The following is a 20,301-nucleotide window of genomic DNA, read 5'->3' as shown; positions in this document are numbered from 1 at the left end:
CCTCACCAGCAAAATCTTCCTTAACCTGCTTAGTTTTCCCTCTTCTGAAGTACTACCGTCTCTAGGATCCCATTTCTCATGTCCAGAAAGGCAGTGGTTTCATATCACTTTACTGCTCCTTTGAATTCAGTCTCCAGCGGTTGAGAAAATACTGCAACTATTTGTGTGTATGTGACTCCAGTGGTGTGCATATGTTGAAATAACTTGACTCCAGACCCTGGGAAAAAGAACACCAGGCCTTCAGAGACACTTGTCCTGGACAGCACAGAAGTCAGAGTTCAAGTGTGGCAGGTCTTAAGCTGCTTCCTTCTTTGGTTTCTTCCTCTGAACTAAGAAGATACCAGTTGTACCTAATCAAGAAGTATTTCTAAATTTTCCTAGACTCAAAAACCTTCTGGCTGAGTTTACTTCCATTAAAGCCACAAAATAAACTTTTAATAATTTTTTTAAAAAGCTTCTGATGCATTACAAATATAAGAACAGGAGCAGATGGTAGGTGGGGAGATGAAAATTTCTCTTTTAACTTCGGAAGTAGGTACACTAGGAATGGACAGATGTGGCCTTAAGGTCAGGGATGAAAAAGCTCCTATGGGAACTGGCAACAGAATCCAGACATTCCACTCCAGTGCCACCAATATGCTGAGCAGTTTAAACAATCAATAAAAACTGGACTGGCCAGTTAGCTCAGTTGGTTAGAGCATGATGTTGGTTAACACCAAGGTCAAGGATTTGAATCCCTGTACCTGCCAGATGCCAAAACAAAACAAAAAACCTGACCTCTCCTCTTCTTTGCTTCACCTCAGTACTTATTAAGACAGAGCCAGATAAACATAGATATAGATATAGATATAGATATATTTTGTTGTTGTTGTTGTTGGCGGCTGGCAGTATGGGAATCTGAACCCTTGACCTTGGTGTTATCAGCACCATGGTCTAACTGAGTTAGGCTAAATGGTCAGCATAAACATCTTAACTAGAAGGGATATGGGACAAGTCTTAACTCGTAAGAGAACAGTACCACAGACCAGGGGGGAAAAGAGAACAATCTTGAGATACTGGTCAAAGCTCTCTGAAGCCAGATTCCTAGAAGTTAGGGGCAGGCTAGGATAAAAACACCAGCAAAATCAACAACATAACACTAGTATAGCTGAATTAGAAAAAGCCTAATGATTTAGAAAAAGACCATTATAACATGCAGGCCAGCAGCTATTGCTAAAGAGGAAGTGCTCTTGTTAATAAGCTTCCTTTGGGAAGAGGAAACTAGGACAGATGGGGCAATCGTTACCATCCAAAATAACTCATTAGTGTCTAAAACTCTTCCAGTTATACTTCCTGCCCTATTTTTACAAAAGTAAAGGGAGAATACCTATATAAGTGGTGGTACAGGAAACACTCTTTATTTTCTCTAGACAGGTGATCATCAGAAAACCTCCCTAAAGCAATTTCACCAAGCCCTGGACTTGGATTCACAAAAGTGGGCTATAGTTCTGTCTCTAACATTCGCCAGCTATGTAGACCTGGGCAAGACTTATCTGGGTCTTAATTCCTTTTACCTATGAGCAGGTTAGATACTAACCTCCAGAGGTCTTTAGAGTCTTTCCAACTGTAAGGTTCTATTAGTATAGGTTGAGCTTATAGGGAAGCAAGAAGTGGTAGAGGAAAGGAAAGGAAGAGAGAGATGAATTTTTTTCTTCCCTTGGCTTTTATCCCAGGGAGCAAATGGCCTGTGTATAAGAGGCCATAATTCAGACATGGAGATAAAGTTGAGTCATTAAAACCACAAGCTGACTCAATTGTGGGCCTGAAATAGTAGCTGTAATACAATCACATGGATTCTTCCCCTTGACACTCAAACCATTGTTCTCCCACACCCTGCAGATCACAGCAGTTTACATGTTGCTTTTAATGAACCAGCTCTGATAGTAACTCTCCTCTTCCAACTCAATGGGTCTTTGTATACTAGTCACTCCCTAGGGTTTCCAGAGACTCAAAGATTTTAACATTCCTTTAAATTCTAGGGAAAAGGCTAGTGTCTTTGAATAGGGACAGCTGCCTCTCTGGGAATAAGGAGGGCGGTGAGGAAGATATGCTTGACAGGGCTTCTGTTCCTTTGGTTCAAAGCATCAGCCAGGGGAAACAGAGACAGCCAAACAAGGGGTGGAACAGCCAAGTCCAGTAGCCACTTAGGGAAACCTACCACCATTAGAGCCTTTATATTTTGAGAATGGGGCCTTCCAGGTCCAGACTCTCCCTTTTCCTCGTAATCCTATTGTCACTATACAAAAAAGAGCTGGAAGGGACCATGGAGAACATTCTAGTCCAATTCTCATTTTATACTTGAGGAAACTGAGTGACTCACCTTAGGTAACACAGATGGCATCAGAGCTAGATTTGACTTTGGGTCTTTTGATCCCTACCTAGTCTTATGCTCTTCGCTCTCCACTTTGATGCCTATCCTTCTGTTTAATGTGAGGCCACATCACATCACTTTACATGATGATGTGAATGCACCAAGGTTTACAGAGCTAACCAAAGTAGCTAGAAATGTCTCCCCTGAGAGATTCTCTTAGATGCACTCTGATGTGTTTAGTAAACCCAGAGCCCAAAAGATAAGGTTACAGGCTGGAGCCAATTAAAAAATATGTAATTATCATTTCCACCTTCTTTTCACTTCCATATCTCCTATGAGTCTCCGTCTATTCCCTCTTGCACTGTGAGACAGTACTTTGACTGATCCAGGTCCTTTGCTGAAAGGATAGGTTCTGAAAAAACCCCTGCTTCTTCTACCTGTGAATCCCAGCTTCCCACTTGGAAAAGAAATGGAGAATGGGGCCTCCCCAGCAGAGACAAGCCATTGATATCTGGCTGCCTGTGTACAGGAAGCATCTGGGATTCTAGTATAGTTCCACAGGAAGAGGCTTTAAAGGGAATTCCCCACCAAAAGCCCAATGGAGACTGGCATTTAGCTGAGATGGTTGAGGAAAACAGTGAGATGCAAAGTACAGTTGTTAGGCTAGAAATGCTTAATGTAAAGCCACTTCACCTCAAATGATGGGTAGGAAACAAATGTTGCAAGAACCTCTAAAGATTAAATACAAAAGTAATGCATACTACTGGCTGTGCTCTCTACCCAAGCACCTAATCTGTGAGACTAAATGCTCTATACCATAGAATTCTAAGCCCTTCATACTAACCTTTCCTCCCCTTTAGAGAGCCTGTATTCAGAGGATGTCAGAAAATGGATGTGTTGTGAGTAGGGATTCTTCTGCTTAGGGAAGGATCTGAAGTCATACAGAGGAGCCCTCAGAAGGGAATTTTCTTATGGGTATTCACAGTATAGTAGAAATAGGTAGCCAGTCATTAGAGATGAAACTCATGGTTTTCTATAACACTTGGGTCAGGATACTGAGTTTATATGGGCTAGCATGCTCTACAACCTTGATTCTAAGGTCCCCTTTCCAGGCTGTGACAGGTACTACAGGTCTTACTACCACCGTACTAATAGCTAAACAATGGCTAAAAGCAAGCCATATAATTTTTCTCTTTACAATAACCTCAAAGTAAAGCTCTTATAAAATGGGCCTATAAGAGTGCACCAACCAGGGAATAGGGAACACAGCTTTAACTCCTTCAGAAGTAGAAACCTTTAATGTAGGCTTTTCTGTAATTCCCACCCTTCAATGTGGGAAAGAAGCCATCACTCCTAACCCCAGAGGGTCTTTAGTAAACACAATGGTGCGGGTCAACCCCACATGAGGGGAAGCCCTGGCTATACCTTCTTTTAGACTAGTCTCTTGGCCACCGTACGCTTCCTTCAAGGGAAGCTTATCCATTAATCCTTTCCCATACTAATGCCTAGATCATTTGTCCTCCTAGCTCCATAATTCTTCTTAGAGGCTCTGGCTCAATGTAATCCACTTAAATCTTTAGAAGGTTGGGAGACGAGGTTGTGAGGGTGTGAAAGGGGGAAGGAAAGGACAATAGAGGCTAACTGCACCCATGGAAAAGGTAGTTGTCAGATACAGCACAATCCTTCAACAGTGATGCTCCTCTATAATCTTATATCTGGGGATAACGATGCCGAACCTTCTCTGTATAGGATTTTATACTATTATTAGTTTTCTCCATATATGTCTTCTGCTTGTGAAGTTGAGAGTTGAGAGTAAGAACTCTTATTTTTTCTTTGCATTTCAATCCATACCTAATACATAGTTTTGTATTTAGGTCAATTTTTGTTCAAATACACAAATCCCCACTCAAATCCCTCTGTTCTGCTGTATGGGTCCCTTGTTCCAAATTTCTGCTTCAAGAGTGGGGAGAAATGTGAAAATAATCAAATGTAGCTGATTTGTTGTCAGTCCTTCAAACCCTTGTTTTCTAAGTCAGTACTTTCTAACATGGGAAGAAGAGGACTAGATAATGTACTTTAGATGCAATGACTCTTGTGGAGAAGTTTCTAAACCCTTAGAGTATCATCATCTGCTCTTCAGCCCAAGACTAGCAGGACCAGGAGCAGAAAGGACTCACCCCCTTCAATACCCAGGCTGGGGTCCATTTGATTACTTACCCTGACGGGGCCCTCTCTTCCGTCGGAATGCTGCCCCCGACTGCAGGGCTTCTAGAAGACTATCCATCACACCTGTCTCATCGCCTTCTGTCATAAACAAAGATGGAGATGTAAACTTTTCAGCTGGAGCACTATGGCAAGTGTCAAGTTCCCCACAAAAAGCATAACTATTGCTTGGGTTCCCTTCTCCCATAGTGGCTGGCAGCTAAGAAAAAAGAGGGTTCAACCTCAAGTCACACAGGCCCATGTTTACTTGTATGGTTTAAAAATGGTTGAAACAAAAAGATTTCATTTCCTACTATCCAGTGCAAGCCTTGGGATATTTTCCTGCAGCACCATTCTCCCTGCCCCAATCAGGACTAGCATACAACTGCAGAACTGTCCAACTCCAAGACTAGGATAAGTACAGAGACTGTGGTTGTGAAATAAATAAGAAACTGTATCCCTCCTTCTTTATCCTAAAGAGTTTCACTCCAATTTATATAAACTTCTCACAGACAATCTGGTTCAGGTTTCAGAGGTGGCTGAAGACCACTGATTAATGATGAATTTCACTTAAGTACTGCCTCCATTTGCTGCATCTTCCTTGAGCCAGCTCTGCATCTAAGAGGAGCAGCCTGACTGGAATACAAAGAGTTAATGCAGAATCCTTTTTCTAGCCGGCTCAGTTTCTATGGCAACAGCTCAGGTTAGCGAAATCTGAAACTGTGAAATCCCAAGGAGCCCCCATCCTGGGGCTCATTGCTCCCAGCACCACCTGCTGGCTGAACATCGCCAGTGCAGCTGACCTATATTCCAACCTCATTTGTTTGACCCGGGTTCTGGGAACGGAGGCAAGGTCCACTACACCACCTGTTGACTGGGTACAGCCCTCAACCCACATGTCAGCTGGACTTCACTCACCCCCACTGTATCCTAGCCAGTACCTTGGGACAAACTCGGGTGTGGGGGAGAGGCGCGGAGGGGAAGGTGAAGGATACTTGATGTGTACATTACTAGAACAAAGTTTGTGGCTTACATACAAGTGAGGTAAGGGCAAGGGAACTGCTTTCCAGAAAAGTATACAGAAAAGCCCCTGGGAGCAAGAGGTGTTAGAGCAGCCCTTGCTGCTTGTGCTCAGCAAAACTCTCTGATTCTTAATAGACCTGGCAGCCCTGAGAACCCCTTTGACTTGCAGGAGGGTGGAGCCCCTCAGGTTCAGAGAAGGGTGGCATAGGCTCAGTGCCCCTGAGCAATGTATGCTGTATTTCCTCTGCGCTCAGAGAGAGCAGCAGGGGTTGGGGGTGGGGTCAGTGAATCAGCAGCAGGAAAGAAACAGAGACAGGAAACAGAGGGCCAGTAATTGAGACCACATGTTTCAACAAAGACATGCTTCTAGTAGTGAAATAGATTCTTCTGAAAAAAGAAGAGGGTGATCAGGTCCCCACCCCCTTCCAGAAGTTCAGTGCATTTACAATCGAATAGGTGTGTACAACTGTGCTAAGGAACTAGGGACACAGTACTTTGTGAAATAAGCAGAAAGGGAGAACAAACCAATGATAAAAGATGGGAAGAGGGTCAGAAAAACATTTTAGGAGGAAAAAAAAAAAGGTTTAGTGGAGAGAATGAGAACAGGCCAGAGGAACCTTTGGACGGGCAGAAGGAAAGAGTACGTGTTACAGCCAATACTAAAATCACTGGGGAGATGAAACATAATGCAAGGACCAGCAAAGGAGAGAAAAAGATTTTAGCATGGAAAACTGGAATGTGCACATAACTGAATTGGGGTTAAAAGTCCAACATCAGGATCTTAGAGGTAGAAAGCTGCCAAAAGTCATTTGCCAGGAGTTGAGCTCAGACATGAGCTATTCTCTCTGGCTCCTAGATTGTACACAAAGAAGCCTTCCAAATGTTCCTGTCTCAACCCATCAGCCCTTCTTCACTTCTTACCTGCATTCATGTCTATGAGTTGCTCTCTCTTCTGCTGCTTCTCTAGCCGCTCCTTTTCTGCCTTCTCCTTGGCTAGTTTTGCTCGCCGCATCTTTTCTTCTGTCTCTCGCCGCTTCTGGTTCTCCTTAACTGCTTGCTGTTGGGGAAAAAAAGAACATGTGGGCATGTTTATACTCACCACAAGCCAACGTGAAACCCCATGGAAAGTAAGAAAAGTCCATAAAAGACTCAATCGGCAGGTATCCCTTGCTCACCAAAAACATATTCTTAAAGTTGTGCAGATCCATGAAGAATTCTTCCACAGACAACTTCTTGGGATCAAAGAGGAAGTACTCGCCCAACTCCTTATAGAGGGTCTCCATGTTAGAATGCATCATCCGCAGCTTGTTATACTGTTCCTGTGCATCTTTCACAAAGCTGTGCAGCCAAGAAGTAAAGGACCAAGATCAAGAAGCAGACACCCCTTTCCAGCCGAGAGAATCACTCAAAGATGCGTACTGGCATGCACAAGGATTTTCAATATAGCACTGTTTATAAGTGCAAAAAAGAGAAGCAATCTAAATATCCGAAATAGTGGAAACGTAAACCATATACTATGGTACACCTATAGAACAGGAGGTGGCAATATAAAGAGGCTGTTTTGCACATACTACTATGGAAATAGGAATGGCTAAGACATATTATGTGCAAAAAGCAATACAAGGCAGTTTTTGTTTAAAATAAATTCATGAGATGTAAATCAGAAAGAAGTTCAGTGGCACTGGTTACCTCTGGGAAAGGGAGGAAGAGGGGAGTGTGTATGTGCAGTAGGGGCACAGGATAGGAGAATCAAGGGGGACCTTTCAGCTTATCTGCACGGTTTGCTTCCCTTGCCACAAGAATGAAAATGCTTTCAAAAACTATGTATTTAATGAAAACAATTTTTTCTAAAGAGGGAAAAATTGTATATTTCCCTAAGTACCCTGTTGTCCCCCTATGGGAAGCTTTCTTTCCCTTCCAAGGAAGCAACTCTCTCAAGAAGGATATAGTCATTTTTTCAACAAACTTGTCCTTTTCATCAGTGGCAGCTGGAAAATTCTGAACATCACGTTCCACATCAGAAATTTGTTTCTTCATCTGATCTAGGTTCTTTTGCAAGTTTTCAGCAGAAACTAAAGGAAACAAAAACAGTCAGCAAGAGCTTACTGATAATTCTAGCCTCAAGATCCCTTAGCTTGGCCCTTCAGAGCATGGCTTCTGTCATATACACATTCTGGTACTTAATTATTTTAGTTCTCTTACGTTCTCTCCTCTAGTCATTTCACACATTTAAATTTTCATCTTTCCAGTGAGACTATAAACTTGATAACTGAACCTCGTTTCCACAAGGTGTACAGTACTAACAAAAGAGAGGTTTCATTTAATTTAACAAGAATCTATGAAATCCTCTGAGATCTTGGTCTCATTTATTTTAGAGAACAGGGTTTAGGAGGAAGGAGACAGACAGAAATAAGAGGTAGAGCAAAAATCTGTTCTCATTTCTACTGAATGCTGCTTTTTCTTTGCTTAGGTCCAGGACAGTGAGGCCTGGTTTTTGTTAATACAGTCCATGCTTCCTGAATGAGAAAACCTGTTGACCTAGACTAAAAACGCCTGCCTTTCTCCCAGTTATTTTTTGGTGTTTGGTATTTCTCTAACAATGGAAACAGTACTTCCCATTTCTACACATGGAGACTTCTCTTTAGTCTTTTACTCCTCCTTTGTGGCTTAGACACCGTGCCTAAACCCTCTCCTATTCCCACTTAAAATAGTCTGAACTGAATATGATCTAAAATCTAGACCGTGTCTTATTTCCCTCCCCACACAGGTCAGAACCACCTTCTAGCTTCACCCCAACCTGCCCCACCTCGGCTGGCTTTCTCCACATGGGCAAGCTCATCTGGAAATTTGAGGACATCAGGATAGTCATTCTCACACAACTCAGCCAAGAAGTGCAACAATGTCATCTTCTGATCTGTGGACTTGGTGTCTCGAAGCTTAGGATAAGAGGAGAAATTGTTAGTCTTGCCCAAGATTGCCTCAGGCCAACGTCGGGCTCATAGAGGCCGTAGCATCCCCCTCTGTCATCTTGCTCTAACCCCCTGGCTTACCTTACAGAGGAAGCTGATATTGAAGCCAAAAGCACCAGCATTTCTGGAGCCAGCATTCATATAGTTTCCAACAAGCAAGGTAATCTCCAGGAGGCTGGAAAAGTTCTCGCTCTTGCGTAACTCCTCACACGCAGCAGTGACAGACACAATCTCTGGCTTGATATTTTCCACTTGCTCACTGAACTGTAGCTTGAAGAGGATGGCATTGAGGCGAGGCTGCAGACGTGGCACAGTGCCCATCTAGTGGGGAAGACAAGCAGTTCCATTTAGCAAATAGAGAGAGAGAAGTAAGAAAAAGATACAGGCTTGAGCCTCCTATAGGAAGATCAGAGTTACAGAGTAGAGAGAAGCAGAAAGTTAGGTTCAAAATAGACAAGAGGCAAGGAGCAAGTGTCCTGGCTGCTCTCCAGAGGGGAGGGGAACAAGGGACTCTGAGAAGGGCCTACTGCCACAGGCCTCACTCACCACCACGCCAAACTGCTCTGACTCAGCCAGATCATCATATTCATCCTTCAGTTCAGAAAGCATTTTTAACTGTTCTGGCTCTGGCATCTGCTTAATGAGGTTCTGAAAGAGAGAAGGGATGTCTGAGTTTGAGGGGGGAATAGCTGTACTCTCTTGTCAATCCCACATTCTTCCCAAGGACCACTAAGAAGGAAATATGAGGCATGATGGGGCAGAGAGGCAGTTAGTGAGGTGACAAGATTTTTGAAAAATATACCAGAAATAACCTGACCACCACAGAAACAGCAGCTCTTCCAAAGCTAGCATTCTCAAGTCAACAATGCTAGAGGAGGATCCTCACTATCTAGGCAGGGAGGAAATGAGGAAAGGGAATAGCTATGCAGAAAAGCCAGCAGAATGGGCCGGCCCGGTGGCGCACTGCTGTAGTGCGCCGCTTGGGAAGCGCGGCGGCACTCCCGCCGAGGGTTCGGATCCCACATACAGACCGGTTCCCGCGATCCCGTTGCGGGTCCCAGTCCGGTACAGGGGCGACACAGAGGGTTGCAATCCGTTGCCGGACACGGAAAAAGACAAAAAAAAAAAAAAAAGAAAGAAAAGCCAGCAGAATGGGCCGACCCGGTGGCGCACTGCTGTAGCGCGCCGCTTGGGAAGCGCGGCGGCACTCCCGCCGAGGGTTCGGATCCCACATACAGACCGGTTCCCGCGATCCCGTTGCGGGTCCCAGTCCGGTACAGGGGCGACACAGAGGGTTGCAATCCGTTGCCGGACACGGAAAAAGACAAAAAAAAAAAAAAAAGAAAGAAAAGCCAGCAGAATGGGCCGACCCGGTGGCGCACTGCTGTAGCGCGCCGCTTGGGAAGCGCGGCGGCACTCCCGCCGAGGGTTCGGATCCCACATACAGACCGGTTCCCGCGATCCCGTTGCGGGTCCCAGTCCGGTACAGGGGCGACACAGAGGGTTGCAATCCGTTGCCGGACACGGAAAAAGACAAAAAAAAAAAAAAAAAAAGAAAGAAAAGCCAGCAGAATGACCTTGCTTCTTACCTGGATCATAGACTCAGTCAGAACAGCCTCATTCACCTCCAGGATGACATTTTTAATCTCTTGATAGGGCATGCGGAAGGAACCCAAAAAGATTGCTGCCAGAAAATGAGATATAAAGACATGTTCTTCTTAGTTCCTTCCCCCTTCCAACCTATCCTACAAACCTATGCTGGATAATCTTCCTACGAGGGCTCTTTTAAAGTCACTCTCAGAAACTTCACTACCTATATAGGTTAAAATCCAAGTTTCTGGGTCCGGTATTAAAGGTTCCCACTTCCCAGCTTTCTCTCATTAATCCCCACATCTATGTTGTACACCCCACTCCAAGGACTCCATCCTCAAAGCTGTCATTGCCTTGACCTCCCATTCCCTAACAAACACATCCTATCCTTCCAGCTCTCTCACTTTCTAATCTCCAACTTGACTAACTTCATCAGGACTTCTCCGCAGTGTCCTGACCATTCCATTTTCTTTGTATCAGTTCCACTCTGTCTTCTGTTTGACCTGGACCCTAAAGGCCATCACTTCACTTGCTCTATTACTATATACTGTTACTCCCCATTACTCTTCCTCCTCCTCTCTAGCTTCCTTTTCCTTCCAGTCCCTGGCTGATCCAGCCATCTCATTTATCTGCTTTTACACCCAGGCTGATGCAAATCAGAGCCTATGAATTTGCAGTGGCACCAGTGATAGCTGGGGCCTCAGCATTGCTTAGCATTCCCCTTCTCTCTCTCTCACTCCTCTTGGCAGCTCCTCTAAAATACCACCATTCTCCCAACTGTACCACCTCTTCCCCATTTTCTAAGAAGATCTTGTTTCTCTTCACTGAAAAAATTGAAGCCATTGGTCAAATTACTTGCTCAGTTTTCTCTTAAGCCACTTGAAAATTGAGCACTGGGGGCCGGCCTGTGGCTCACTTGGGAGAGTGTGGTGCTGATAAGAGCAAGGCCACAGGTTTGGATCTCTATATATGGATGGCCGGTTAGCTCACTTGGGAGAACGTGGTGCTGACACCACCAAGTCAAGGGTTAAGATCCCCTTACTGGTCATCTTTTAATTAAAAAAGGAAGGAAAGGAAGGAAAGGAAGGAAAGGAAGGAAAGGAAGGAAAGGAAGGAAAGGAAGGAAAGGAAGGAAAGGAAGGAAAGGAAGGAAAGGAAGGAAAGGAAGGAAAGGAAGGAAAGGAAGGAAAGGAAGGAAAGGAAGGAAAGGAAGGAAAGGAAGGAAAGGAAGGAAAGGAAGGAAAGGAAGGAAAGGAAGGAAAGGAAGGAAAGGAAGGAAAGGAAGGAAAGGAAGGAAAGGAAGGAAAGGAAGGAAAGGAAGGAAAGGAAGGAAAGGAAGGAAAGGAAGGAAAGGAAGGAAAGGAAGGAAAGGAAGGAAAGGAAGGAAAGGAAGGAAAGGAAGGAAAGGAAGGAAAGGAAGGAAAGGAAGGAAAGGAAGGAAAGGAAGGAAAGGAAGGAAAGGAAGGAAAGGAAGGAAAGGAAGGAAAGGAAGGAAAGGAAGGAAAGGAAGGAAAGGAAGGAAAGGAAGGAAAGGAAGGAAAGGAAGGAAAGGAAGGAAAGGAAGGAAAGGAAGGAAAGGAAGGAAAGGAAGGAAAGGAAGGAAAGAAGGAAGGAAGGAAGGAAGGAAGGAAGGAAGGAAGGAAGGAAGGAAGGAAGGAAGGAAATTGAGCATTGGGGGCTCCCCGCTTAGAGCCATGCTAGAAAGGGCTTGGTAAGGACTATTTTAGAATCACCTAGAAAAAACTATGCCAACACTTCTGTAAGCTTATCAGCTTGTACTCATATACATGTACTCATATGTACACTTGTGTATATGTATATACTCAAGTATGTACTCATCCTTTCCTCATGTTTCAATAGAAGAAATAGGCCTAACGACCTTTTCTTCAGCATATATACAAAATTGAGTTTCTCCTATCTTAAAAAAAAAAAAACCTTCCCTGACCCAATGTTCCTCCCCAATTACCAATATCTCTCTTTCCTTCACTCTATAGCATTCTAAAAATATAATAATCTATTCTCCCTCACTTCCACAACTCTTATTTATACTGTCCCCACAAAGCCAATGAAAAGATGGCAACCATCTAGTACATACACTCTATGTAAGACAGCACCCTGCTACCTCTCACTCATGTCCACTACTTACCACTCCTCCCTGAAAAGAGAATCTGTTCTTACCAAATCTTCCTATTTCAGTAAGTGGTACTGCTTTCCACAGAGTGATCTAAACCCAAGAAACACCTTCTCCTTTATCCCCTGAGTCAATCACTGAGTTTCATTAATTCTATCTTAATATCTTTTGCTTTTCTTTTCATTCTCACTACTTTTAGTTTCAGGGCCTGATCACCTATCACCTAGTTTAAAGTAATAACGTAACAGAGCTCTCTGCCTACAATCTTCCCCTTCCCTAGCAATCTAGCCTCAAAATCACTGCCAAAGCAGCATTCCTAAAAATTACATAGGGTCGTATCACTCCCTTTCCTGATTAAAATCCCTTCAATAACTTCCCTGGTTTTACTCAGCTATCCTCAATTACTTGCATCTCCTGAATTGCATGATGTTATCTCATGCCTGTGCCTTCTTCATACATGCTGGTCCCTCTCCCCAAACAAGCCAGTCCTCACCCTTCACTTAATTCCTTCTCATTATTTCTTTTTTTTTCCTTCTCTTCTTTTTTTGTGGCTGGCTGGTACAGGGATCCGAACCTGTGACCTTGGTGTTATAAGGCTGCACTGCAACCAATTATTGAGTTCTTTTGGCTTGGTTTAAGTAGTACCTCCTTTAGAATGTCCTCAAGGGTATGCCTGCTCCAGTACTCCTCCTGCTTGATTTAGATGCTTCCTCTACTACTGTTCTCATAAGTGTTCTAGCATATCTCCATCACAGTACTTATCAATCTGCTATTATTATGATTTCCCTTTCTGTCTCCACGAGATACACTGTTCATGAGGATAGGAACTATGTCTTACTCAGCTCTCTATCTGTTAGCACATAAGAGGCACTTAATCATTACTGTATCACTAAATCCCATCTCCCAGGCCATACTACCCCTAAACTAATCTCAAATCTCTTCTGAATTTTGTTTTCCATATTAATATTACTCCACTGGAAATAAAAATGTACTACCCCATAGACTTTCTTGCATCATTTTCTAATATGAGAATTACTCATGCTTTAGGTTCCTAGAGATACTCTTGGGAAGAGAAACTGATTCACATTACTTTAGTCTCCATAAAAGGACTTCAACATAGACACTATTTAGCAATACTTGCTGACAATAATCTAAGATTATATAGTTAAGAATAATGTAAAGGCTTACTGCTCTCATTATATCACTGACTTTACTTATTGATATGTGTACTTATTTACTGTGTGATCTTGGCCAAGGTCACAACATTTGAACTTCAGTTTTCTCATTTGGAAAAACAGGGCTAATAACTGTGTCAACAAGATTGTGAGTGGGTTTTATGGAATATTATACACTTTCACCTCTGGAACACATGCATAGTATGTGCTTAATAGAGCCTGTCACATAGCAGACCTTCAAATATTTGTCAAACAAATGTTTAAATCTATATTACTCTGCATAAAGTAGGTAGATCAACCGTTAAAATGAACAAAAAAAATTAACATTCATCATGATCAAAAAGGAATTTCTGATCTGAAATTTTGCCACCAATCAGTTATGAGTTTAAGTAGCAAATTCAGAACAGAACTCTCTGGAGTTACTAATCCTACACAAGATTTACTATATTTATTTTAAATCACAAATTTTAAATTTAATTGTAGCCAAGTCAGTGCCTGTATTACTTATTAGAAAGTGAGAAAGAAGGAAATGTACAGTGGCTAGAACATTTGTGGTAGATTTTCTGTGGACGCAACAGAAATAGTAAGGGCTTTTTGATGGGGAATGGGGGTGCTGCCTGATATGGGGCTCCAAATCCTTGACCTTGGTGTTATAACACCATGCACTCACTAACCACCTGAGCTAACCAGCCAGCCCTAGTAAGGGCTTTGAAAAAATGAAGTCTGAAGTTCAAATCCCAGACCTGTTTCTTACCAGCTACATGACTAGGTAAATTCCTAAAAGTCTTAGCTTGTTTCCTTGACATAAAACTGGGTACTCAACAATTGTGTACTGCTATTGAAGGAATTGACAAGATACTGGAAATTCACTACACAATGCCTGGCATATAGCAGTAATTAACAAATGGAAGTTTCATGTCAAAGGACCCTAAATTCAAAAGAATTAAGTTCTTAGAAGAACTTCACATTTCAAATAGTCGGCATCATAGAGCTACTCACAAAGATTCTGGGCCGTCTTTGAATCCAACACCTTCAACTCTTTTACTTTTTTCTTTTGCACAGATTTCTTTTCTTCTCCACCTTCCTGATCCTTCTTGGCTAGCAAGGGAAAGATTAGAAAAGCATGATTAAGTATAAACTACCTCTGTGCCTCACTGAACTACTACTGTCCACCCCAGAATGGCCCCTCACCTCCTCCCTATTATAACAGCCTCTGTATTGTATTCCTTCAAGGCTAACCTCCTCTTTAACCACCAAACCTTCTATTACTGCCTTCCCCCATTATAATAATATCTCATTTTTGTTTCTTCAATAGTTATCAATAATGCTTTCCTACTACATCCTATCTACTTACAGGGATCAAGCAAACTTTCTGTAAAGGACCAGAGAGTAAATATTTTAGGCTTTGCAGGTCACGTGGTTTGTCTCAATTCCTCAGCTCTGCCACTGCAGCATGAAAGCAGCCACAGACAATACATAAACAAATGGGCATGGCTGTGTTCCAATAAAAATTTATTCACAAAAATAGGTGGTCAGCCTAAAAGCAGTAGCTTGCCAACCCCTGTACTAGAGTCTTCCACTATGTCATCCTTTGTGCCTATTAAGAATTCTACTTATCTTTCAAGCTCCACCTTGAACATGACCTTCCTTATAAAAATTTTCTTGATTTTCCCAACTGCTTACAATCTCTCTCTGAATCCCCATTGAATCTGATACCTCTTTATAGCACTTCCTCCCACTGACTTTGTTATAAATGTATAGAGTCTCCCTTTAACAAGACAAGGGCTTTTTAATTCATCTTTGCAATCCATGGCATTAAAAAATATTCCTACTAGGATCTTATTGCTTAAATATCACCTTGGTGAACACACGGAAGGTAAAATATACTCCTTTCCTTCTACACTCTTTTTGGACTATCCAAAGCCAATGTATTCTTCCCTTTCCATGAAGCTTTCCCAGATAAATGTACTTACTCTCTGCTTTGATAAACTTTTTTTTTTTTTTGGCAGCTGGCTGGAACAGGGATCTGAACCCATAACCTTGATGTTATACAGGCTGCGCTCTAACCAACTGAGTTAACCGGCCAGCCCAATAAACTATTTTTCATGATATTTGTTATCTACACCTAATTCAACAATTAATTATTCAATGTTTCAGGATATTTTTATGTATCATCTTGATCTCTTAAGAACCTGCATTACTTTTAAGTGTGGATATCCTCTCATCTCACTAGATTTTGAACTTCAAGGGCATGGGCAAAATAATATTTCATTATATCACTCCCTCAAGCAGCTAGCATGATAGTAATATTCACTAAAAAATGGTTGATACCTGCTATTGAGGAGGGTTGAGCAGTACATAGTAAAGGAAACAGAAACTGTTATGGACAGATATAATTGTAAAATATTTTGTCCTATAGTGTAACTTGGCAACAACTTTTTAGAAAGCCATATGGGAATATCTCTGGAAAGGAGAGTCAAGAAACTGACAAAGCTAGTTGCTTCTGAGCAGAGAGGTGAGGTGCTTGAGCATAAGAGCAGGAGGAATACTTTTAAACAAAAACCCTTTTATACTATTTGAAATTTAAACCATATGAAAAGTATTATCTGATACAAATAAAGAAATAAGACAAACCAACAAAAAAGTTATATGAGAAAAGGTACAAAGAACTCTAAAAAACATTTATCCCTTTGGCCCAGTAGTCCCAATTTGAGGAAGGAAAATGCTAAATACATAAGGATTAGTTATTTAAATAAATATTTATTGAATACCTATGTGCGCCTGGCTATGCTCTGAGCAATGGAAATCAAACAAGTGAACAATATAGAGAAAGATTCCTGCCTTCATGGAAATTACATTCTAATAAAGAGAAGTAGACAAACCAGTTAGTAGATAAAATAGTATGTTAGATGATCTAAGTACTATGAAAAGGAAATCAAGTAGGAAAGAGAAAAGGGAGATTTGATGAGGGATGTATCACAACTTTAGGTGTGGTCAGGGAAGGTTTTCCTGAGAAGGTGACATTCACGTAAAGACCTTTTAGAAGGTGAGGGAGCAAGACACATGAATATCTGGGGGGAGAGGGCAAAAGCTTTTCAGGCAGAGGAAATAACAAGTGCAAAGACCTGAGATAGAGCATGTATGGTATGTTGAAGGAAAAGCAGAAAGGTCAGTGTGGATAGAGCAGACAAGTGAGGGAAGAGCAGGAGATGAAGTCAGAGAGGTAGGTAAAGATAGATCATATAAAAAATGAAAATTATGGTTATTCAGATAAAAATGAGGACTTAAAACATCCAGATTACATCACAAAAATTCAGAAGCAGGGAAAGAAGAAAGTAAAAGTAAATCTCTCATTTTATACAGGCAAAGTGAAAAGATACTTATTTATTACTGATGTTGAAAAATAGAAAAGCAGACTCAATGTTTTTGCTTGCATTGAGATAAAAATAAAAGGTACAGACATAAGAAAGGAAGGGATGAAAATGCCACTTTTGTGGAAGATATGACTTCATGTAGTGATTCAAGTCAATCCAAAAAAGAATTACTAGAACTAATTAATTCAGTAAAGTTGACAGATAAAAGACAATCATATGGACTTCCGGCTGCACCAAAATGGAGTAGCCTCACCTAGAGAAAATACTTAAGACAAGTATATTTAAACAATGAGGAGGGCGAAGGAACTCAAATTGGTAAAACATGGTATCACTAGACTGGGATAAGTTACGTATGTATATTGTAATACCTAGAGCAATATCTAAGAAAACTATACAAGGCTAGTCGGAAAGTAGTGAGTCATCACAATTGATTGTTCACAGTCAGTTACAGATTGAATTCTTTCTTCTCCCCTTTCCCCCTTCTCACTACTGCACTTGACTAGTCTTTAAAAAAAAAAAAAAAAAAAAGCACACTATACAAAATGATATATACTACTCAAACACTATAAATAAATCAGAATAAAAAAAAATTTTTTTTGGGGGGGGGTGTCAGGCCGGTATAGCAATTAAACCTGTTATCAGTACCACACTCTTACCAACTGAGCTAACTAGCCAGCCCAAAATTAAATATTAAAAATGTTCAAAGAGCCCACAGGAAAGCAAAAAAACAGAAACAAACAGAAAACAAATAGTAAAGTGGCAAACTTAAGCCCTAACATATCCACAATTACCATTAACATAAATTATCTAAATACACCAATTAACAGAGACTGTCAGAGTGGATTAACCAAAAAAGGAAAAAAAGAAGATACAACAATACGTTGTCTAAGAAATTTACTTCAAATACAAAGACATACGTAAGTTGAAAGTAAAAGGCTGAAAGAAAGCTATATCACGCAAATATTACTCTTACAAATATTTTGCAAATATTTCTTGTACTGCATTATCTTGAGGTTGGATTGGGGAAACATGTCCTTATTTGGAAAGAGTACTAATGAGCAATAAAAGGCTAGAAATTAAACTGAAGGGAAAAAATTAACTGGGCTTAAGATAACTCAAAGTAAGTTCATATACATATCACAGAAACATAAATATTGAAAGGACATGGGAAATTTAGTCTAATTGCCTCAATTTACAGTAAATAAACAAAAATATAGGCTTATTCAATGAATACTGAGTAACTTATTGTTAACGTATTCAGATTGGTCTGCGAATACAAAGAGTTCCAACACTCTAGTATCTTTCAGTTTTGTAGAGGGGGAACAGACAATAAAATGGAAACATAAACATAATTGTGATAAGTATTTCAAAGGAAAAGTAAAACCAGATAAATGATCTTTGCTGTCACAGAGCTACTTGGGGTAGAGCAGAAACTAGAACCAAGGTTCCTTAATTCAGTACTATATAGAAGAAACCATAGGAATGATTGCAAAACTTACACAGGATACTTCTGTTTTCATGAGTTCTTTGCTTCTGCTTTAGAAAAGTTCTTTAATTTTCTTTCAAGTTGCCAATTCAAAGAATAAAGAAAAAAGGAATTTGTCCTCTTAAAGAGGATGAAATTTCTTTTGAAAATGAACTTAAGTGTCAAATTTACTATTGGTATTTTCTGTACGGCACACAAAAAATGCAAAGATAAAATCAGTAATGTTACTACTATGACATATTCAAGAGTACATTTTAAAAAATTATTTTGCTACAATTTTATTGTATTTTGTTTTAAAATTTTTCATCTGCTGAAAAATAATTCCATAATAAAATTATTTTTTTAAAAAAGCAGAATGGTTATATGAACATCAGATAGGTAAACTTTAAGCAAAGAATGTAACTATAGGGGCCGGCCTGGGAAGTGCGGCGGCGCTCCCGCCGAGGGTTCGGATCCCACATACAGACCGGTTCCCGCTCACTGGCTGAGCGAGGCGCGGGAGCAGCACCGAGGGCTGCGATCCCGTTGCCGGTCCCCGGTCCGGTACGGGGGCAACACTGAGGGTTGCGATCCGTTGCCGGACACGGAAAAAGATAAAAAAAAAAAAAAGAAAAACGGGCCGGCCCGGTGGCGCACTCGGTAGAGTGCGGCGGCACTCCCGCCAAGGGTTCGGATCCCATATAGAGACCGGTCCGCTCACTGGTTGAGTGCGGCGCAGGCGCGACACCAAGGGTTGCGATCCCGTTACCGGTCACAAAAAAAGACAAAAAGGAAAAAAAAAATTAACAGAAATGAAGTGAGAAATAGACATAGCCAAGTCACAATAATACTTGGAGACATTAATATCCCACTCTCAGCAATGGGTAGAACCAATAGAAGATCAGCAAAGATATGAACATGTATAACACAATCAATCTACAGGGTCTAACTGACATATATTGCACACTTTATCCAACAACAGAATAAATATTATTTTCAAGTGCTCACTGAACACTAAGAAAGACCGTTTGGAAAAAAAAAAACCTCAACAAATTTACAAGACTGAAGGTAATTGTGGATATGTTAGGGCTTAAGTTTGCCACTTTACTATTCTCTGATCATAATGAAGCCAAACTGTATATCAACAGCAGAAACATAACAGGAAAATGTCTAAATACTTAGAAACTCAAGAACCACTTCTAAATAACTTGTCAAAGAGGAAGTCTCAAGAGAAATTTTAAAACTGAATTAAAATGAAATCACAACATACTGAAATACAAAGAACACAGCTAAAGAACTGCTGAGAGAAGAATTTAATTAAGTTTACAGTAGAAAAGAAGATCTCAAATCAGTAACCTATTTTTCTATCTCAAAAAACTAGAAAAAGAGCAAAATACACTTAAAACAAAGGAAAGAAACAACAAAGATAAGAGCAGAAATCAATAAAAATGAAAACAGAAACACAATAGAGAAAAATCAATGACACAAAGAGCTGGTTTAAAAAAAAATCATTAATTATAACACCAAAGATCAAGGGTCCCCAGCTGCCAAGCAAAACAATCAATGGAATAGATAAACCTCTAGAAAGACAAAGTTAAAAAGAGAGAAGACATATATACCAACATCAGGAATGAAACAAGGAATATCAGTATAGGTCCTGCAGCCATGAAAAGGCTAAGGGAATTCTACAAACCGTTCTGAGCTCATAAATCGGACAATTAACAAGAAATGGACCAATTCCTCAAATACCACAAACTACAAGAACTCAGCCAGCATGAAACAGACAACTTGAATACTCTTGAAACTATTTTAAAAACTGAATTTATAACTTAAAAGCTCCAGAAAAGGAAATTACCTGGCACAGGTTTCATGAAAGAACTGTACCAAACATTTAAAGAAAAATCAACACTGAGGGAAAGAAGAGAGAAAGAGAAAGACCACAATAACACGATGAACTTTCAGAAGGAGAGAACATACACATGGTTACTAGATTTGGAAAAGGGGGACGGGGGGGGGGGGGGG

General features: G+C 40.9%; 1 protein-coding gene across 1 annotated transcript in view; it reads right to left on the bottom strand.

Annotated features, from left to right (window-relative positions):
* Positions 1-20,301, bottom strand: part of DIAPH1 (diaphanous-related formin 1) — a 98,340-nt gene that overhangs the window by 3,807 nt on the left and 74,232 nt on the right. The window contains exons 19-27 of the mRNA XM_008569460.1: positions 14,440-14,538; positions 10,134-10,228; positions 9,091-9,192; positions 8,626-8,865; positions 8,382-8,511; positions 7,523-7,647; positions 6,751-6,915; positions 6,497-6,632; positions 4,568-4,654 (exon numbers count right to left, since the gene is read on the bottom strand). Coding sequence (XP_008567682.1) covers positions 4,568-4,654; positions 6,497-6,632; positions 6,751-6,915; positions 7,523-7,647; positions 8,382-8,511; positions 8,626-8,865; positions 9,091-9,192; positions 10,134-10,228; positions 14,440-14,538 — 1,179 coding nt within the window. The remainder of the gene's footprint in view (positions 1-4,567; positions 4,655-6,496; positions 6,633-6,750; positions 6,916-7,522; positions 7,648-8,381; positions 8,512-8,625; positions 8,866-9,090; positions 9,193-10,133; positions 10,229-14,439; positions 14,539-20,301) is intronic.

This window comes from Galeopterus variegatus, unplaced genomic scaffold (assembly GCF_000696425.1).
Source record: "Galeopterus variegatus unplaced genomic scaffold, G_variegatus-3.0.2 Scaffold502, whole genome shotgun sequence".
NCBI lineage: Eukaryota > Metazoa > Chordata > Mammalia > Dermoptera > Cynocephalidae > Galeopterus > Galeopterus variegatus.
The sequence above is the reverse complement of the archived record's forward strand: the minus strand, read 5'-3'. Positions and strand labels throughout refer to the sequence as shown.